Source organism: Balaenoptera ricei, chromosome 13 (genome assembly GCF_028023285.1).
Source record: "Balaenoptera ricei isolate mBalRic1 chromosome 13, mBalRic1.hap2, whole genome shotgun sequence".
In the NCBI taxonomy this organism is placed as follows: Eukaryota; Metazoa; Chordata; class Mammalia; order Artiodactyla; family Balaenopteridae; genus Balaenoptera; species Balaenoptera ricei.
The window spans coordinates 60,675,800-60,696,902 of NC_082651.1; the positions used below are offsets into that span (position 1 = coordinate 60,675,800).

The 21,103-nt window shown below is 40.6% G+C and overlaps 1 protein-coding gene across 18 annotated transcripts in view; it reads left to right on the top strand.

The window, feature by feature from the left end:
• The window catches only part of NRXN1 (neurexin 1), a 1,117,469-nt gene that overhangs the window by 539,607 nt on the left and 556,759 nt on the right, over nucleotides 1-21,103 (top strand). For all 18 annotated transcript variants that reach the window (XM_059942818.1, XM_059942803.1, XM_059942804.1 and 15 more), the window contains 2 exons: nucleotides 9,493-9,874; nucleotides 11,092-11,282. In XM_059942818.1, coding sequence (XP_059798801.1) covers nucleotides 9,493-9,874; nucleotides 11,092-11,282 — 573 coding nt within the window. The remainder of the gene's footprint in view (nucleotides 1-9,492; nucleotides 9,875-11,091; nucleotides 11,283-21,103) is intronic.

A 21,103-nucleotide genomic window follows, 5' to 3' on the forward strand; every position in this document is an offset into this window, starting at 1 on the left:
CTACCAACTCATAGATCTCTTACCAGCTTGTATTTCATTAGCCCTTTATGGCATTCCAGAACTTTTTTCTACACGTGGGGGCAACCTTGCTTTGTTTCAGAATTATCTGAAGAGCTTTAAAAGGATCAATTCCTGACCAGACACCACAGAAAGTGTGGGAGGAGCTCATCATTATTATTATTTTTTCTTAAAATCTCTCAGAAGAACTCTAATGCAGCTTGTCCATGGCTTGGCATTTAAAAACCACTGCTATGTTATGTCATTTTATTCTCCCAGGAAGGAAATCAACCAGGGAGCCATTAGCATAAGCCTTTATTCAACATTGCCAAACATGAGAAATCTCTAAAGAAACTGTGTGAACTTAAGGAAGGAAGGCAGAATGAAATCTCTAAAGAAACTGTGTGAACTTAGGGAAGGAAGGCAGAATTTTTATAGGGCTTTGGCAGGAGTGTTAGCTGAAGTTCAGCTAGTTTTGGTTAAAGGCAGTTCTTGGAAGAGAATTAAGTGTTTCTATAGATTAGCATCCGCTGTTTGGACAATCTCGGTTTTATCAAAAGGGGTAGAAATTAACAGGATCTAAGGTCATGTGCAAGAGGTTGGGAAGAAATAACTGCCAGGGACAAGGACATGTGAGAATCACAGTAGAACATTCTTCAGTCCCTTAAGTTTGTCTCAAATCTCACACAGCCCTATGAAGTAGATAGGGTATATACATTCTCATTTTATAGATGAGGAAGCTGAGGTCCAAAGAGGTTAAGTGACTTATGTTTCTTTGAAATGCCATTGTTACCAGAACTGAGAGAGCACCTAGGTTTATTTTTTAATTTTGTTTATTTGTTAACTTTAAAAAATTTGTTTGCTTTTTGACTCATGGTTCATTTATTTATATTTATTAATATCCTAGTATATGTATGACTCTATGATGAATACTTTCCTGGACATAACATGATTTTATGAGGATAATATACACACACATATCAAAATCACATGATAACCGATCATCTAGGGTAGCATGTAATGTACTAAACGGTTGAGTAAACAATTCATGTTCTTGGGGTTCGGAAGAGCTTAAAGGTTTCAGGAATAGCTTAAAGCAATAGATAATATCTGAACTAGGCTGTAAAGAAAAGATAATGCAGAAGGTAATAGTATCTGGGAGAGCATTCCACACAGGGAAGGATGGCTTAGATGGGGCTAGACAGACTTATGTTCAGGGAACAGAGAGGGTTTGTTTTGTTTCATGTAGCCATAGGACGGTTGACACGGCTAGAATGGCCTTTGGGGGCCAATAGGTCAGTGCTCTGAATGAAGGAATTCATATTTCATGGGTTTTCAGGCAGTTGGAAGTTGCTGCATTTAAGCTGGAAAGTAAGCTAAGAGAATATTTTTTGAGCAAAATGAATCCTGTGCAATGTACTAACTACTTCAGGATGTAAAGTAGTAAAGTCCTGTACTACAGTGAATGAAGAAGGTATAGAAACAAAAGACTGGTGCAACACATTTTTTTAAAGTTTTGTTTAGAAATAATTTCAAATTTACAAAAAATTTCAAAAGTAAAAAAGTACAAAGAACACTGATATACTTTTACTATGGTGAGCGTGTTGTCCCATTTGCTTTGACATTTTCACTGTCTCATTTTTTTCTTAACCAACTGAGGATGAGTTATATACTTAATAGCCCTTCATTCTAAATACTTCAGTGTGCATTTTCTAAAAATAGGGATATCCCTTTATAGAACAAAGAGTCACCAACTTCAGTAAATTTGGCATTGATACAATATTTTTTTAACATCTTTATTGGAATATAATTGCTTTACAATGGTGTGTTAGTTTCTGCTTTATAGTTTTATCTGTTCTCTCATCCATATTCCCCGTTTGTCAGTTGACCCAATGTTGTCTTTTGTAGCATTTTTGCTTCCATCAGAGCGTTCAGTCTAGGGCCAGACATTGCATTTCGTTTTCACGTCTCTTTAGCCTCCTTTAATGGAAAACATTACCTTAGACTTTCTTTGTCTTTGATGACATTGACAAATTAAAAAGATATATAGTCCTCCGACCTTTTTTCAATGTAAAGTCACTTTTTGGGCTTATCTGATGTTTCGCCATGATTATATTCAGGTTTTGCATTCTTGGATGAAATACACTGTTGATGGTGTGGTCTTCTTACAGTATCCCATCTGGAGGGAAATGATGTCCATGTCCTTGACTCATGATTTTAATGCTTGGTCAACATGTTGCCCAGTTTCTCCACTGAATAGTATGTTTTTCTCCCTTACAACTAAGAAACTGTGGAGAGACATATTAAGACAATGAAAATATCTGTACTTCATCAAAAACTTGCCCTAGATGTATCATCCACTGAAGATTTTGCCTGATCCAGTCTTTAACACAGTAGTTACAAGTAATTATTTTCAAACTCCATCTCTCTTTCCACATTTAGAGTCAGCACTTAGTATTCTACTATATACAAGAGCTATCCCTTCATTCTTTCTTTTTCTTTCTTTCCCTTTCTTCTTTTCTTTTTCTTTTCCTCCTTCTCTCACCATCTTCCTCTTTCCTTCCTTCCTTCCTTCCTTCTTTCCTTATTGGTATAGACCCACAAGTTTCTATATTTTCAAGTAGTTTATAATTACTTCACTTAATTATTTTGGTGCTTAAAATGTCCCTGTTGGGGCCACTGTGAATCCCATGAAGTTGGTCTCTGTGATCTTGTGACATGCCTCCACCCCAACATTTTTTCTAGCACTTCCTCACTTTCTGGCATAACAGGATATTTCAGGTACAACTTTTACCTGCCATGCCTCAGCCTTGTAATCAGACATTTACATTCCATTTAGTGTAGAATTATATTATAGACCAAGATCTAAGTGGTTGCTATTGGTATGCTCAGTGCTGCTTCGTGATCTTTTCAGGAGACTAAGATAGGAAATATACTCAAGCATATATACGTATACCTGCATATATATATATATGCACACATATAGATATATACATATATATGTCTTAATATGTTTCTCCACATAAATATGTACATACATACATATCAATGACACGTTCACACAAAATGCATATACACGTATTTTAGAAAACATGAGTTCACACTAGCACCTCCATATCTACAGCATTGTTTCTTGACTCCCCCATTCCATGTTTTCATATCCCTTCTTCCAAGGTGGAATCTTGGCTCCCAGTGATGTCATTTTCTCATTTGCCCAATCCAGTCATACATCTACAGTAGTTTCAGAATTGCTTTAAATTGCCCATACTACCACGAGTACTACGGACTAAAAACAATTCACGATTAGTTTGTGATTCTTCTCAGTCCTTACTGCCTAAGATTTAATGTGTATGGTCAAATGCTAAGTTGATAAATAACTTTGATTAGTTCCTTTCTTCGTTTTTTCCTTTCCTTTTCCTTCCTTCCTTTCCCTTTACTGTAGTTATAGTAATCATTTGAAATACAATTAGTTTTATTTATTTCAGCTTCGTTTTTTGCCTCCCATTCTTATGTATTTAATTACAGTCGTGTGTAGAACATTAGCATGCTTTTAAAATCAGTGCAACACATTGTGAATTAGGAAGTGATGAATAGAGTATGAAAATGATCATTGTAACAGAAAATTCCAGAAATGTTCCCTAAATGAATTGCCATCTAATTTTCATTAAAATTTAAGATATATCTTTTCAATCGCATGAATTCCTACCAAACTTCTAAATGAATAGTTATATTCTATATTAGTCAGTTGCTTTCTTCAACTTCCAGTGACTACATCATTCCTTTGTTACTTAAATGGTTGTGCATTTATCTCTCACCAGCAATCATAATGTTAGGAAGCAGAGTTAACAGATACTTATATGGATGTAGTTGGCTTATCGATATAGGAACAAATAAGTGATGGATTCAAAGGAGAACTCAGAGAGAATTGACTCTATTGGGGGATCATTCCTAAGTTAATGTCACATGTTTCCACTCTTCTGCTCCTGGGTATGCACTGTTTCTTCACGGTGAAGTCACCCATGTCTCCTTGGCTGGTTAATACTGGGAAACTCTGGCACCTAAGACTTCATTAGGAATCCATAGGCCATTGGTAAGGTTTAGCTTATGATCTGAAAGAAAAGGAATTCCCTTTTAAAATTGCCAAATTTGGATGACAAACACATTTGTTTAACAGATTTTTTTTTCCAGGAGGTATTATTAAAATTATGAGTCTTAGTGCACCAACTCAGGGGTGCAAGAGATGGCACATTTATTAATTGACCTTATATCAATTTAAATCAGACCGTAGGCCTTTCTTCTGGGGTTACAGGATATTTAATCAGTCATGTGCCGTCACCCCCACTCCCACCCACACCCTGGATCATGCAGAAGCTCCTGTTGGCTTCTGTCTTCACTGGTTCTCACCAAAAAGACAGTTCTTCAAGTTTGTCCTTTAAGCAATAAGAAGCCTGTTGCTCCTGTCCTAGGTGAGGCAAAGGGTCTTTGCTGACTCCTGTCACTGAAGAGCTGTGGTTCGGTCTGCCGAGGTTTACCTCATCAGTTCTCTCTGAAACCCTGAACCTGACCAGAGAGCAGGATGCTGGCACTCAGTACTGCTAAATCCCACCGATGTTCATCTCTCTCTCCTAGTCAGTGGTAATTGCCTCATCTAGTTCAGCCCTCGAATGCATTCTGCTCATTTCTTTTTCCTTTCTTGAACACCTTGCAAACTAGGCCTTCAGAAAAGATTAGAAAAGGTGTTGTTTTCCAGAAAGTTGTCTTCCACTTTCTGCCAAATAAAAGCCTTTGAGGCAAAGTGCTACAAGGGACTTGGCTAGTTTCTTAGAACTGAAGGGAGAACAAAATATAAACCAGCATTTCAGTAAATTAGCCTGCCATTTACTCTTTCTCAAAACTGCCAAGGCCTTAGAGCAGAAATTATATTCTATCCTCTCTCTGTTGTGTAGGAGTTGAAAGTTTTTTCAGTTGTGGAAACCAACTTGCTCTTTCTCAGAGTTCAAAGATGAATGGGCATATAAACTGAGTAAACATTGATGATTCACACAAATTATGCATATTCTCCCCCCGGTACTCCACCCCACCTCTTCTGTTCCCCCAGCTCCCAGCATCTTGCTTCTCAGAACTAAAGCAATGTTTTGTTTTTTGTTTTTCACAGTAACTGTCATCAGGGTGATTCATATTTGGGAAATTATGTTTTGCCAAAGATCTCATGAAAGTCAATAATTCATAAGAATAAAAAGTCAGCCTTAAGTTATATAGCATAAAAAAGGTTTCCAAAGATGCAATGGAACCTTGCCATTGAGGCTTCAGTTTGGAATGAGATTTTTTCAAACACTCTAGTGGCCACATGAAGCCAGCCATGAATCAGGAAAGCAATAGACATTTCTTATTAAATTTTACAGCAAGTTCAGAAATCACTGAACAAGAAAAAAATTTAAAAGAAAGCACTGGAAACTCTTCATGCAAAGTCCTACATTTGACCACATCTTTAAATCAGAGTTATACATACTGTTAAGTCAAGTATTTGTTGAATACAGGACAGTACATACTCAGGTCATTCCTGGGAATGTCTGAACCTCACCGAGGCTCATGAGGGTAAGCAGTTGCCAGCAAAGAAGCCCAAGAAGAGAGAGATTCCCCAGAACTCAGATGAGAAAATGTTCTACACACTGTATGGGATCCCTAAGTAGGGAGTCCTTGGGTTTCAACATATCACCTAGTCTGTCTAAAATATCTGGAATTGTGTGTTCTGTATGTGTGTGTATGTTAGTGTGTGTGTCCTTTGTTGAACACTATTCACTGTATATCCAGTTACCCAAGCCTGGAAGCTGGGACCTGCATTATTTCCCCCTTCTCCATCATTCTGTACATTATTAATAAATCCTGCAGTTATATTGGTGAGACTATCTTATTTTGTCCATTTTTTCCATTTCTTCTATAAACACTCTACTTTGTATTGTCTAGAATCTATTGTATCCACAACAGAGAGATCAAATACACACACACACACACACACACACAGACTCATGTCTTATGTCTGCCTAAAAGCCTTCAGTAGCTCCTAATAGAATCAGGAGGCACTGTGACATCTGACCCCTGACTCTTCTTCCCATCTCATCTGAGCACTAACCTCACTTACTCATGACTCTCCAGCCACACTCTCTGGGTTTTTCTCACCTGAGAGCCTCTGTTCATCTGTCTCTCCTTCCTGGAATCCACCCCCCCTTCCTTTTCTCCAGTTCTTAGCATGGCTTTCTCCTTTTAGTTCTTCAAATTTTACATAAATATCCACTCAGGCACTTGCCCGCATTCCATATTTACCAACCCAGCATGCTGTTCATCAAATTCATGGCATTTTCTGAGTTTTATCATCATATAGTTAATTATTTTCTTACCTGGTTTTGTCTGCCTTACCCCAATAGACCATGAATTTTGTGAAAACAGGAGCTAAGTCTTCTTCTCTCAACATTATTTCTTAATTGCCTAATACAGCACCTGACTTATACGTACACTACACACTCAGTAACTTTCAATACCCTTCAGTGAATTAACAAGTGGATCTAAGGCTGGGGAGGGGTGGTCATTTTCTTCTGCAGCAGAAATTTAACCCAACTCAGAGCAAGGCTCAGCATAAAATCTTGCTATCTGTTTTGGTAGAAAGATTTGATTTAGAAATTGAGATTTCTGTGCAAACACACCACCCAAGTGGTTGTTTCTTATTGGAGATTATCATCAATCTGGATGCCCCAGACGCTTTGATCAGAGGCATTTTGTTAATTTCAAATTCTCCTTTTCCAGTAAATCTCTAGGAAAGATGCTGCATTTTTTTAACGAGTGGAGCCTTAAAAATATTTCTCCTTCATTGTCCTTTATTTTTTCTTAGTCGATATATGTATACGATAGTAGAGGTGGCTACGTTGCCAACTGAGGATTAAACATGGGAATACATTCTGAGGAAAAAAGGATTTTTAAAAGGCAGCAGTAAATGTTTTATTAGGCAGTGGATAATGGCTTTTAGGTGCTAATTCTCCTTCATGAGCAAGCATATCTGCCATTACTGTCAATGCAATTTATATATGCTTATTAAGGAAAGAATAGGCTCTTGAACATGGGCCATAATGATTTTTCTTGTAACTGGGCCATGGTTGCTCCAATGCTTTTTTACTACTTTTTCATTATGTATGCTCTGCATACGTATTCTATTCCTTTGAGAAAAGAAAACAGACAATACGTGTTATTTTTATCACTGAACTTCTTTCTCAGTTCTGCTGAACAAAATGTGCTTCCCTATTTCAGAGCTGCCAATAACTGGACAATTTGGAGTAATATTTAATTTCAAGTATTAGAAATATTTTTTCTGGATATTCTCTTACTGTCAGTTGGTTCATTAATGTAGCTTTTAAGAAGAAAACATGACAGTATCAGGATCAGGGTGGGTTCACCAAGTTAAGACTCAGATTTTAATATAATGAAAAAGATAAAATAACCCAAAGAGATAGAAAAGCCCAAGTAATTTTTTTCAGCTTTGCATATTCTTCATTCTACTTAGCTTGTTAATTCAATGTTACTGGTGTCTCTAGTGATTTATATTTGAAAATTATTAAAGGCTAATTTTATTTGCTACCCAAGAGTTAGTTCCACACAGACTAGTATTGAGGTCACTGAACAAAAGAACTGAAGAAGGGGAGAAAAATGATGTCATATGAGAAACCAGAATTGCTAAGGATTTAATAGTATTTTTGCTTGGGATAGACAAGAAGGAGGTGTAGTGGGGAGGAGGGAGGAGAGACAACTGTTTACAGTGCCATTTTTTGTATTAAAAAAAAAAACACATTTGCAGAGAAGGAATCAGAGCAAACTAATAATTGAAAAGAGAACATGCCAAGGGATGCCCTTGTCAGGATCAAGGACTAGTAAAGAGGTATGGAAATCAAGGAGCATTAAGTACAGCTCAGGGGAGAGGTTTTTATACCAATGAGTTTGTTAACATCAAAATCAATTAAGTATGCTGGCAATTTTTCTTGTGCAACAAAAAGTATGCCTTTTATGATTTAATTACAGGCATTTCCTTTAAAATGCCACCTAGTATTTTATTGTTTTTTCTAAAGAAATGGGAATCTGTCAGACTGGTTGAAGGAGGCCCACAAAGTGGGGTGTTCAATCTTTATTACACTTGGGAAGAAGGTTCAGTGCATCTTCCCAGGGCTGAGACTGGGATTGGCTCTAATTCATATTTTCATTAATATCAGGGATGATGGGATAGGGTAAGCTCGATAAAATTTCCAATTACGCCAAACTGAGTAGTGAAGCTAATACCTGGAAGAACTTGACTGCAATTTAAATGACCTTTTTTGAGTTTCTGAAGAAAGTGAATGACAGTTTAATTAGACAAGAACAGGATGCCGGGAGCTAATGACTAGCAATGGTAAGAGTACTTTAATGCTGTGCTTTAGAAAGCAAGTTCACATCTTTGTTAATTTTGACTTCAGCCTTTCAGGTAGGTACAATGATCACTCTGGAGGTAAAGACGGGACTAAGTAGGCTTTTAATGAGGTTGGCAGAGAAATATGGCAGGATGAACAGGGATGGGGTTGAGTTGAAGAGTGAATCACTAAATAAATTGGCAACCAAGCTTCACACTAGGGTGTTTAATAGAAGATTATACTTTGTGGTAATGTGGAATAATTTTACTGGTATTCTCAAAATTGGACATGCCTTGAATTGGTATGTTGTGCTCAATTTAGGTATCCAAAACCTAAGTGCAAGGAAAATGGCAGAGGGCCAGAAGAGATCAACAGGAATTCTTCGTGATTGGGAGACTAGGTCTAGGAAAGACGGAATTATTCAGTATAGAAAAGGGAAGGTGGAAAGTACATATTTAACTTCAAATACATTTTCATGGTTCGTAATTAGAAGAATAGTCAGCAGCTCTTCATTATTTCTATTGATATAGGAAAATATATAGTTACTTTTTGTTTTTCTTGAAGAACATTCTTTATAAAGACAAATGTCACATCACCATGGAGCTGGGATGTATCACTTTCTACTGGGATGATTTAGGATAGGCATTGCCCCTAATCCTCCTCCATTCCCTCCCTCCCTCCCTTCCTTCCTTCCTTTCTCCCTCCCTCCCTTCCTCCCTTCCTTCCTTTTCCTTTCTCTCTCTTCTTCCTCTTACCCTTTCTCCCTTCCTTTCTTCATTTCTTCCTTCCTTTATTCTTTCTTCTAGTTTTAAAAAATTCTGCAACTTTAGTTAATGAGGATCATTTTTGTTAAGACTAAAATTTGGACAGAGATTAAAACTTGATCTAAGAAAGTTTTATTAAGTAATTCAGCCTCACCATGTAAGGTCATTTCTCATTTTTGCTATACATAACTGAATATCAAGGAGGTGTGTAGATCCTTGCATTTTAAAATGTGATATTGCTGTGGAAGTCTAAAGTTGAAAGTACCCTTCAGATGCAGAAAATAATAATACACCATCTTCTCTTTTAGGTCAAATGGCGGGGGATCATACGAGGCTGGAGTTTCATAACATAGAGACTGGCATCATCACGGAACGCCGGTATCTGTCTTCTGTTCCCTCCAACTTCATTGGACACCTGCAGAGCCTGACATTTAATGGAATGGCATACATTGACTTGTGTAAAAATGGCGACATAGATTATTGTGAGCTCAATGCCAGGTTTGGCTTCAGGAACATCATAGCAGACCCTGTCACCTTCAAGACCAAATCGAGCTATGTTGCCTTAGCTACGTTGCAAGCCTACACTTCTATGCATCTTTTTTTCCAGTTCAAGACAACATCCCTAGATGGACTAATCCTGTATAACAGTGGGGATGGAAACGACTTTATTGTGGTTGAATTAGTTAAAGGGTAAGTACAGGTCCGTTCAATGACAAACAGAGCTTTATGAAAATGAACCTCAAGTTCCACAATTATAGATTAAACAGAAGGTGGTGGGCAGGGAGGGTGGTTTGCAAATAATGCATTTGTTTAAACCACTTTTTAGGTATTTTATAAAGTTAATAGGGATTCATTACAGTTTTTTATATCTACATTTCCATACCTAAGGTACAAATAGCGTCGAGTTCTAATTTATCGTAGGCATTCCATAAGTCTTACTCTTCAAATGTGGATTTCTTTACTACGCACATGGTAATTCCACAAAAGAATTTCTACACTTGCCGGCTAAGTTAAATAGCTAAGTTAAATAGCTAATTCATGCAAGCAGATTACTTCAACTCCACAAAATCCCATTTAACTGAAGCTTAATTCTATGTCAGAGTTTCTTGAAGAATTTAGAAATATTTTTATGACATTTCCTTGAAACTGTGATGAACATTTGATATCTTTTCATTGATTTAGGTATTTATTCATTCAATCGGTGAATATCATTGCACATTTACAATTGGCTAGATAACATGCCACACACTAGTTTACATATATATATATATATATATATATATATATTCCTTGCCACTCCTGTGCACACTTCAGATTCCACCAACTGCAAGGCACACAGATGCACACAACCCGAGGGGATACAGGTGAGCACATAAATTTAGCAGAAAAGCACCAGGAAGTTTCCTAATATGATCTTGGGCAAAGGTTCAGGAGATTATTTAGCAAAATTAGGAAAACCTATGAGTCCAGGAGTGGCTACCTGAGCTGGTCTTGAAGGATGAGTGCACATTTCCCATAGAGAAATAGGCATTCAAGATGGCGGGAAACAAGTGCAGGAAGCTGAGAATCGCCAGTTCTGTGTGGTTGGCAAAGGATGGAGAGAGTGGTGGAAATAGGGAATGAGTAGTGACAGATATTTATCTTCCACAGCGATGAAGTGGAATGTGGACCACAATTTAAAAAATATTTTCACTATTTCCTGTATTGAAGACAATGAATAATCCTCCTTGCTGAAACAGAGTATGTTTCTTACCCTCCTGTTAGTTGAGCTTCTACACAACTCACTCTCATGACTTCTAGCAAGGATGCAACCACCTGAAAAGGAGATCTCTGTTTGTAATAAGTAGTTTGACTCCATCAGAAATTCAAAAAGTGACGGCACTTTTCCACCTTCCCTTTTTTCCCAGGTACTTACATTACGTGTTCGATTTGGGAAATGGTGCTAACCTCATCAAAGGGAGCTCAAATAAACCTCTCAATGACAATCAGTGGCACAACGTGATGATATCAAGGGACACCAGCAACCTCCACACTGTAAAGATTGACACGAAAATCACAACGCAAATCACAGCGGGAGCCAGGAACTTGGACCTTAAGAGTAAGTGCACGGAGTCAGAGCAGCAGGCAGGAACCCACGTGGTTTGTGCTCATGTGGCACATCCTTTGCTTTGGGGTGGGGGGGTACCTTCTGCAAAGACTGACCAGAATTTCATCTCCAACATGTAATTAATAATACAACACACATGCCTCTTCTCCCCCTTTAATGTGGCAGAAACACGTATTTTTAATAGCAGCTCAAAAAATGCAACACCTAAGAATGCATGCATGATTAAAATTTAAGGAGTGAGAAGAATGTATCTTAGTCTTGATATTATAAAGAAAAGTAGGCGTTTGCAAGTTTCTTTAGTCCCAATAGCTTTTAGTTGATTTGGAGTCAGGGTAACCAGATACCTACTGAGTTTCTTCTAGAGCTTATTAGTTTTCTCTTCTTGGTGAGGTTTCCTAGATACTTACAGAGCCTCTCACCAACAGGGGTCTGTGGCTGGCTTATACCCTGTGTCTCCAATGGTGAATCCCTCCCAACACCCACAAACACCAATGGGAATGTTCTTTCACCAGCTGCTAAGGAAGTCTTAACAGACTTTTTGCTTCCTTATTTTTTTTTTTAACATCTTTATTGGAGTATAATTGCTTTACATTTCCTTCCTTATTGATACTTGATTTCTCAAGTGAGCGAGACAAAATACTTAGAAAACTTATGTCAATAATGGAAAATAACAGAAGTTTCTCTTTGAATGGGTCTTTGTGATTCGCTAAGAGCATGTCCATATATCCATCTCATTTAACACAACAACAAGCATTGAACAAGATGTTATTAGCACTTCATTATGAATGTAGGAAATCTGAGCTTTGAATGGCTTGCGCAGGGTTAAAACAACTACTTCAGCAGAGCAAAACATAACCCCGGTTCTGACACATGGCCCCTCCATTGCTCCTCCTGCTCTGATTGGAGGCATTCCAAAGCCCTGCAGGAATCATCATGGTCATCATTTTTGCTTGGCAAGAGCTGTTCATTTGTACTGATGGGATCTTTCCCTTTGACTTAAAAGATAAATACATAGGGGACTTAGGGAACTGGAAAGAGAAAACCCAACAGAATTCTTTCTAGAGAAAAAAAGCTGTGAGTAAGGTGAAAGAAGACAGAAAAGGGTTTCACTTTCTGTAATTGCATAATGTATTTACAATCCCAGTACTATATTTGTCTAACACATAAAATGTGTGGTGATGGCTGTCTCCCTTCTCAGAGTGGGCCTCTTGTTAACTTCAAAGAGAGCCTGTTTGTACCTACAAATCTAATAGCTTAGCTCACAAAGTAAAATGAAATTCAAAGGAAATGCTGTTTTACAGTCTACACCTCTTTCTTCTCTCTGACTGAAGTGAATGGAGGGCATTTTCTGTCCCTATTTCTTGGGTGCCCCTGTTTTGCACAGCGGGCTCAGGTGGTAATTGTCAAGGAAAGGGAGAGATTGTGACAGTCAGTGTGCTGGCCATGCCAGCCACCAAAGCTGAAGCAAAATGTGGTCCTGTTTGTGTAGGGAGAGACCTCAGTAAGCATAAATGAGCTTCCCTAGAAACCTTGAACACTAGGTGGAACACAAAAATGTCTAGAAAAGAAGCAGTTCCTGCTTGATTGAAGTACATGACATGCACAGACCTACTCATTGAGCGAACAGAGAAGCAGTGCCAGGCAGTGGGTATCTCATTGGACAATTAGGGCGCTGCCTCCTGAGAAGTAAATATTTGCCTATTGTTCCTTAAAAAATTGAAGTGAGGGTAATTGGAGGACATGGTATGGGATTCTTTCTGGTGGTAGAGGGGACCTTTACAAACCTAAGAAACCCTCAGAGCTGATTTTTATTAAAACGTTGAGTGTTTCATGATTCTGAATATAAGAAAGGCTTTATCCATGATAAAAAACTAAAACTATGAATTGAAAATAGCATTTTATATAAATATTAAGATACTAAGTATTGAATTCTGACTGAGTGCATTTGTGTTTAAAAAAATAACACAATTTAAATTTGAGGTACATTTCCAGATGTATAAAGAGATTCTATACTAATGACTATCCCCCTTTACCTTGTGAAGTTCCTTCCTGTTTACAGACTTACCAGACCATGTCATAAAGTGAGAGCAAGTTCCTAAAATTAAAACTCGGGACTTCCCTGGTGGTCCAGTGGTTAAGACTTCCCCTTCCAACACAGGGGGTGCGTGTTCAACCCCTGGTTGGGGAGCTAAGATCCCACATGCCTCACGGCCAAAAAAAACAAAAAACATAAAACAGAAGCAATATTGTAACAAATTCAATAAGGACTTTAAAAATGGTCCACATCAAAAAAAATTTTTTTTAAGCTTAAACATTAAAGGTCAAAGCTGTGAACTCATCAATTGGATGTGTGATCCAATGACAGCAATAACCCCAAGAAGCCCCCTTGGCATGTGCGTCCCCAACTCGAGGGAGCCTGAGAAGAGAGCATGGTGCTGGGGTGGACATCTACCCGCTTCCACAAGCACCGCCTTTTGGTGTGTGGGTCCAGGGGCCTTGGTCAGATGAGAAGTGTTTACTGGGCGCTGACGCCGTGCTCAGAGTGGAGAGCACAGGTGCGAGGAGGGCGGCAGGCTTCCTGTAACAAGAAGCTTTCTGTCCCAAGGAGAAGACTGACACAGGGGGAACATTGACAGGACAGAGAACAGGATTCCCTGGAGACACATCAGGACATTGAAAAGAATGTGGCGTCACCAGGTAGAATATTAGAGGAAGGAATGTTTCAGAGATACCTAAAGGATGAGTAAGCTCGAAGAGGCATTGTTTCTCCTTCCCACCTGGATGCCGCCCCCTGGAATTAGGGGAGTTTAATGAGACAGGAGACCACAGACAGGAACTCTTTACTCTGAATTTAACAGCACTGTCTCCTTTGCATGCTACTCATGTAGGATTCAGCCACTCTCAATGCAGAAACAATGAGAGGTGACCGAATTTGGACAATGGTTTTATTTTATGTATTTTTTGGCCCTTATTGAATTAAAATTATGAGATTTATTCTACACTCTGTGTAAGGTCACTGCCATAATCTTTAGTTCTTCTCAGAGTGAGGTCAACCTATTTAACTACATCAGAGTCCTATGGTGGGGTTCTTGAGGTGCAAATTTCTGCAACCCCCTCAGACAGACTGAGGCGGGGATCATTTGAGAATGACGTACAGGGAAGGCCAGGTCTTGTGCATTTTTAAAGGGCACTTACTAATCTAGATGCTGTGTTTCAGAGCCTTGAATGAATGCAGCGTCTATGTCGAGGCCAAATTTAACTCACTTTCGAATTTTAGTACAAAATTTGGTTTTGCTTTTATGTTAGAACTTTACTTTTGTTTTGTTTTGTTTTGTTTTACTAGTCCTGGGCCAAAGTGGCATTGGTAGCTTCAGGATCCTTGCGTGTATTTCTCATGTTACCATACCGGAAAAAGACGCTAGAGGGCAGCATAAGGCCGCAAAACCTGCCGTATGGGAGGCGGGAGCGGGGGAAAAAAGCCTCTACAGGCTCCACTGGCGCTGGGAAGCGGACTCCGTTTTCGCCCAACTAAAATTCCACAGTTAGCCTTTAGGATAACGCATGCCTTTGTTTGTGGCTCTGTTTCATTATATAGACAGGAGTTTAGTGTGGAAATGTGCAAGCGAGGGGCCGCTTATCCCATTCCCCAGCTTGACTCGGAAGAAGGTAGTCAGAAATAGGCAAGAGCCTAATGATCTCTCTGAGGAGAGGAATTCCACGCGGGTGACCTTGTTCAGATTGTCTTTCGTGACACTGCCGCGTTCTCAGGGGGTTGTGTGTCTCTTCCCGCTGACACAGTTTTGCTTTCATCTTTATTTCCCAGCTGTTTGCGTTGCATCCCCTCTGGCTCTTATGTACAAGCCGCAGCACGCCATGGAAAGGGCAGCAGAAATTTGCTCTCTGCAATGATTGCCGAGCACAGTTGTACTTACTTTCATTGTGGGACTTCTGAGTCCTGGCCCCTTTAGAGAGAGAAAGGGTTGGTGTAACTCCTCCAGCTGTTCCTTCTCTTGTTTCTGTATTTGACAAAAGTGTATGTTTGCATGTGTATGTATATGGGAAGGAGCTCATATGCATTGATTCCCTACTAAACACTAAATAGATTTAAATGAGCTTATTTTATTGAATCCTTAAAATTACCCAGGGACTTGAATTGAGGTCAGTCTTGCTCATTCGTTAATCTAGTTCCAGAGCAAAGATGGGGGGAAGGATTGTCTTTGGCCCCCATCTTCCATGGGTCCCCTTCCTTAAGACATTATTAAGTTTATCCTTCAGCAAATTGAGGAAAATTTACTTGGTGAGGGAAAAGTGAACGATTCCTAGGCGCAGAGGATACAGTGCCCTCAGGTGGCCACTTAGCAAAATTACTTAAAAGTGAATAATTCCTTCACAGGCCACATCTAAGTCAGCCCAGGCAGAGCTTTGCCCTTTGTTTTCTCTCTCATACCCCAATTCCTTGGCCCTACGGGTTTTGAGCGAGCTCTCCCTCTGTCCTACCATCTTGTCTCTTCCCTTCTTACCACCATGACTAGTGTGTGCTTGTTAACCTTCCTTGTATCCCTCCTTAAATCTTACCTTGAAAGCAAACACCTGCTATTGTTTATCCTGCTTCCAAGCCACTAAGAGCTCCCCTGAGCAGAGACAACTGGACCAGGGCTTTCATTTCAAATAGACTCGATCTCTAAGCAGAGATTTGAGGATGAATAGCATTCTTGCTCTTTTCATCTTGATCTCACATCAGTCTCTGTTACTCAGCTACCTACCCTCTCCAGTCCTGAATAGACCACATATCCCACCTTTTTCTACCCTTCAGTGTTTTAGACAAATCATTGCTGCAATACATCAGTGATCCAGATTCTATTCCAAAACCCTGATCATGTTTAAATATACCCAAGCTTTATGTACTCAGCCATGTAACATCTGATAGCCTGCTTGCCTTACCCAGATAATTTACTCAAATATGAAACTTTCAGAGAAGAGTCTGACTTTGAGCTTAGCCTTAAAGCAGGAGATGGCATTGAACATGCTGTCTGTCCTGTTGGTTAGGCTATCTTTGTTAGATTTTTTTCTTTCTTTCTTTTTTTTTTTTTTTTCGGTATGTAAGGGAAAGAGATTTACTCACATTACTTCAGTTAATGGGAGATTATTTTAAGGATCCATTAGGAAGTAAGACAAGACATCCTTTCAGCTGCTGAACAACGAGGCCACACAGAGAATAAAAACTTTGTTCTAATAGTCATACTGGGATCTCAAGAGCAACCCTTCTACATGTTCCCTTGGGTACAAGTGCCCACTGCTCCCTAATTCAGGGCTGCACCACCGACCTCTCTCTGCTGTGTCTACTCCCACTTAGATCACTTTTTCTCTCCTCTCCCACTTCCTGGTCTCTCCTACTCTTGGCTTCTGCCTCATGGCTTCTACCTATTGCTTTTGCTCCTGTGTGCATTTCCACTTCTGTCTACTCTCCTCTTCCTCTCACTTTCAGTTTCCCCCAAAGACATGCTCTAATATGGTGAGTGGACCTGTCTAGAACACAACTGCATGGGCTTTTGCCCTGCTGCTTGTGGCCAGGCTCACTTCCTCGGACCGAGTAGCTGTAAACCCAGAGGTAGATTTGCACGGCATAAAACATGAGCTTAAAAGATGGTCCCTGGGAAGGAGGCTGTGGGCTGGAAGGCTCTCATAGCTTCCCAGAAGGAAGCAAGGTGATTTGCTTATTCAGAAGGGCCCTAAGGGTCATGGCAGAAGGTGAAGAGGAGGGAATTAAGGGTTTTTTAAGTAGGAGAGTGGAGTTTATGGTGCGCTTGAGAATCATTCCTTTGGCTTCGGTGCAGAGGATGGGCTGAGGAAGGAGATCACTCTGGAGGCAATTGTCATGGTACAGAACAGAGACAATCGGGCTCTGAGTACATAAAAGTAAGACTTGACATTTTTGTTACTCCGTTTCCCACATAAGAATTGAAAGACAATTAGAGATACGAAACTATTGTTTTTCTCCTGACATCTCCATTGAATTCCCAGGCTTTGCAGAAATAAGCCTCAGTCTCCTCTGTTTACTATAATGTCTTTGTCAATTTGTTTTAATATTACTCCCTCCTGCCCCCCCCCCCACCGTTGAGACATCCTTTCCTTCCCAGGCCCAGTTGCCTCGGACCTGCTGTCTCACGTTTGGCTTGGAAGTTCTTCCTTCTCCTTCCTTATAACCCTTGGACTAGCTTCCATGACTGCCACAGAGTTTTTCTTTATTCCCTACCAGCGAACTCTGTTTTCTTTTTTTAATTCCTTTACTCATTGTACTTGTTTTGGAATCTCTTCTACATTGGGCATAGTTTTACTATGCATAGTTTTTTTCAACTCCCACCAATTCTATTATTTAAAATTTCTCTTCCCACTCTTAGGATCCTGGGAACTTAGAGCTTGGAGGGATCTTGGAGACACTTTGATCTGAGCCTTTCCTTATACAGACGAGAGACATGTGCTCAGCCAGCCAGATAGTCAGTGTTCTAGATCTGGCTGGTCTTCTGATCCCCAGTTTAACACTTTTTGCAATAGGCCAGGGAAAACAAGTTGCGTTGCTCAGATTCACCTCAGTTTTCTGCTAGTGACAGCCTGGAACACATGCTGAAAAGAAATGTGAGGCCTTCTGTAGACTCACCGAAGAAGCCAGTTCGTATGGTCAACCAGAGGGTCAAGATGGAACCTGGTAGCACATGGGTCACCCATTAGCTTTGTATTCTGGTACAACTTTAAGGACCTCAGTCCTTCCCCTTTGCAGTTGGTTTGGGGCAGGTGTTATAGGGACTTAAGTGCTGATGCTGGTTCCTTCTCACCCTCGACCCTGGCTGAGCTCTGACAGCCACAGGGCTTGGCTTGTGCGCTTGGAATATCTGCAAGGATGTCCTCTTCCAGGAGAAATAGCTTCCCTCTCCTCCCACAGGAAAGTGTGGCCTCCTAGAAATCTGAATCCAGTGCTCACATGCCCTTTGGACAAGGTGCCCGTTTCCCATGTCCCAGTGGGACGGTGATGAGATGAGATGAGCTCTTAAAGCTGGTGCCGTGTATGCTGTGGAGAACAAAGTGCCTGCACGTGCTCAGAACTGGGTCCTTAAGGGCCAGGTGACTGCTCACAAGACCTCAGCCTCGTCACAGCTTGTCCCTCTTCAGGGAACGCCAGGAGTGCAGCTGAGCTGTCTCGTTAGAGGCTGAGCTTCTTGGCCAAGAGCTCCCTATGTCAGGGCCATCTGGGAAGGAAAGCTCGGTATCATCTCTCTCACTGAAGAAGGCCTTAAGTCTTCAGTTTTCATGGCTCTCAGACCTCCCTCTTTTTTTCTGAAGGGAGAAAAATACAAAGGTCTTTGGAGTACAAGTAGCATAAACCCATATAGACTAACTTAAATGAAAAAGGGGGAAGTGGGGCAGAGTAGAGCATTCAAGGAACCCAAGGGCAAGAGAGAGAAAATTTACAGCTGGAGCTCATGAGAGCCATATCAGGAAAGCTGTCAGCAACAAGCCAGCATCTCCTCCTCTCCTGGTCTCCGTGGGGGCTGTGAGCTGCCTTCTCCTGGCTTCCCAGGGAGCCCTCCTTCTCCTCCGTCTCTGCACACTGGCTTTCTCTGTTTTCACCAGCGTTGGCAAACTTGGCCTCCCCAGACCTGGCCTTCCACCCCTGACCAATTCAAATACCCAGGAGAGACTGACTTGAGTTTAGGAGGCCTAGGGCCAAATTCTTGGGGGAGTAAATTTGATTGGAACACACGTCCTACCTGTGACCAGGGTTGGGGGATAGGAGGCAGGGTCACACTGTAAAAATATGACTGCTCTGGATTTGTTTGAAGAAATATTTGGACAGTCTACTTGGGGTATAAGTGGAGCCATCCACTTATAAGGGCTCCAAAAGGTGATCTTTAAGCTGCTATGCAAAAATCAAGGGGATGGGTTTGGCTTGCTCTGGAGCAGGGGCTTGGGATTGAGGCTACAGTCATCTAGATGGTGGGAAACCGGGCATTGCATGGCACCAATTTGTTCAGATGGCTAAAATCATAAATGCTTGGGTGAACAAAATTATTTTGTGGGTGGAGACAGAGACTGTGTCCATCGGGGGTCAGAGGCAGCACATGGGATTCAAAAGCCAGAAGCAGAAGTCGGAGTCTCACTGGAATTCACAGGGACACAGGAGGAAGGAAACCAGATTTTCATCCTCTGTGGAACTGGAAAGATTCAAACCAGGCCCCTCTAGATCTACAATGGACAGAGAGGCCCCAGCTGGCATCTGGATAATATTACAATTGTTCGTTATAAATCTCAAAAGTAAGTATCGCTAGTATATTCAGGCAGTTGTTTCATGAGTTAGGGTTTCATAATAATGCAGCTCCAGCCCTCTTACACCGTGACTCAGAGGACAGCTAGCTTCTACCCCTGACCCTGAACAATTCGTCTAGAGCCATGGGTCAAAGTCGGAATAGACTGGAAAATTGGGTGGACCTAGTACAAAGTCACCTCTACTATTGTAGAGATGCTTCAAAGCCTGTTCTGCTAACTTTACTCATGTAGGAAAGCACATTTTTAATGCCACTGTGCTGCTGCTGGCCCATCATTTTCATACACTGGAGGGTACTTCCCATGCTACTTCAGAACCCCATGGGGTCAATCAGGGTTTCTTGTTAACGCCACATTAATGTGGTTTTCTGTGTCTGCTCTTAAAAGGGGCCCTTTCTTGGCCTTTGCAATTAATTATTGTGTTTTTTCTTAAGGATAATACAAGAAGCCATATAGCATTATAATTAAGTTTCAGGCTTGGGGTCAGACAGACTTGGGTGAAATAGCGTCTCTACCATTTATTTCTGTGTGTCCTTAGGCAAGGTCCGTCATATCATCTTCATCATCATCCGCTTTTCACTAAGCATTAGCTAAGAGATTTACATATATTATCCCCTTGTTTTTTGTGGCCAACTGGTGAGGTTGCTGTACTTAGCCCCACGTTACAGATGATGAAACTAAGGTGAAGCTTAGGAAGGTTAAACATCTCACCTAAACAGTAATGATAATAAAATCAAACAGTAATAATAATTATTTTAACCATTTCTGAGGGCTGATCACATCCCATGCACTCGTATAAATATTTTACTCATAAGATCTCATTTAATTCTCACAACTGTGCACAAGCTCAACCAGTGTATTCTTTAAAGCTCAAGTGTTTATAAGGAGGGTGGACTTGTAAGGCCCACCTGGGTATGACAGGGTTCGGCAATATTTAGGCCACTTTCCTGTAACTGCCCTGGCACAGGACAGCCCAGCTGGCATTCCCAGGTTTCTTAGAGGTTGGTTATTAGCATTCCTAGCCACGCTGTACTAGGTTCTGTCCCCACCTCCACCCCCCAACTCCCCACCCTGCTCCCCCTCAACACAAACACTGTTTGGATCTCCCATCACTGGTTTCACCTTGCAGTTCAGGGACTGTAAAAAAGACTTCTTTAAGGTCCTGTACTAATGTACTGTATCTATAACACAGCAATTCTGTATCCCTCAACCTCAGGAAACATAAAACAAGTTCTCCAGGAGACCTGAGAGCCTTCCCACTAGGCTTGGGGCTGGAATGTAGTCCCCCCTTATCGGGCAGTAGTGCAAATTTATCCCACCGTAGGACTTACCTCAGAAAATATTCTTGGGCATCTTTCTTTCCAGTTTTGGACCCCTTTGATGATGATGATGTTCTTCATATAACTGAGGGTTTCAAGGACTGAGAACCAGTATTTTATCATCTCCTTTGTAAATTTTGCATCTCAGTATCTGCCTCAGACTCACATTATCATATA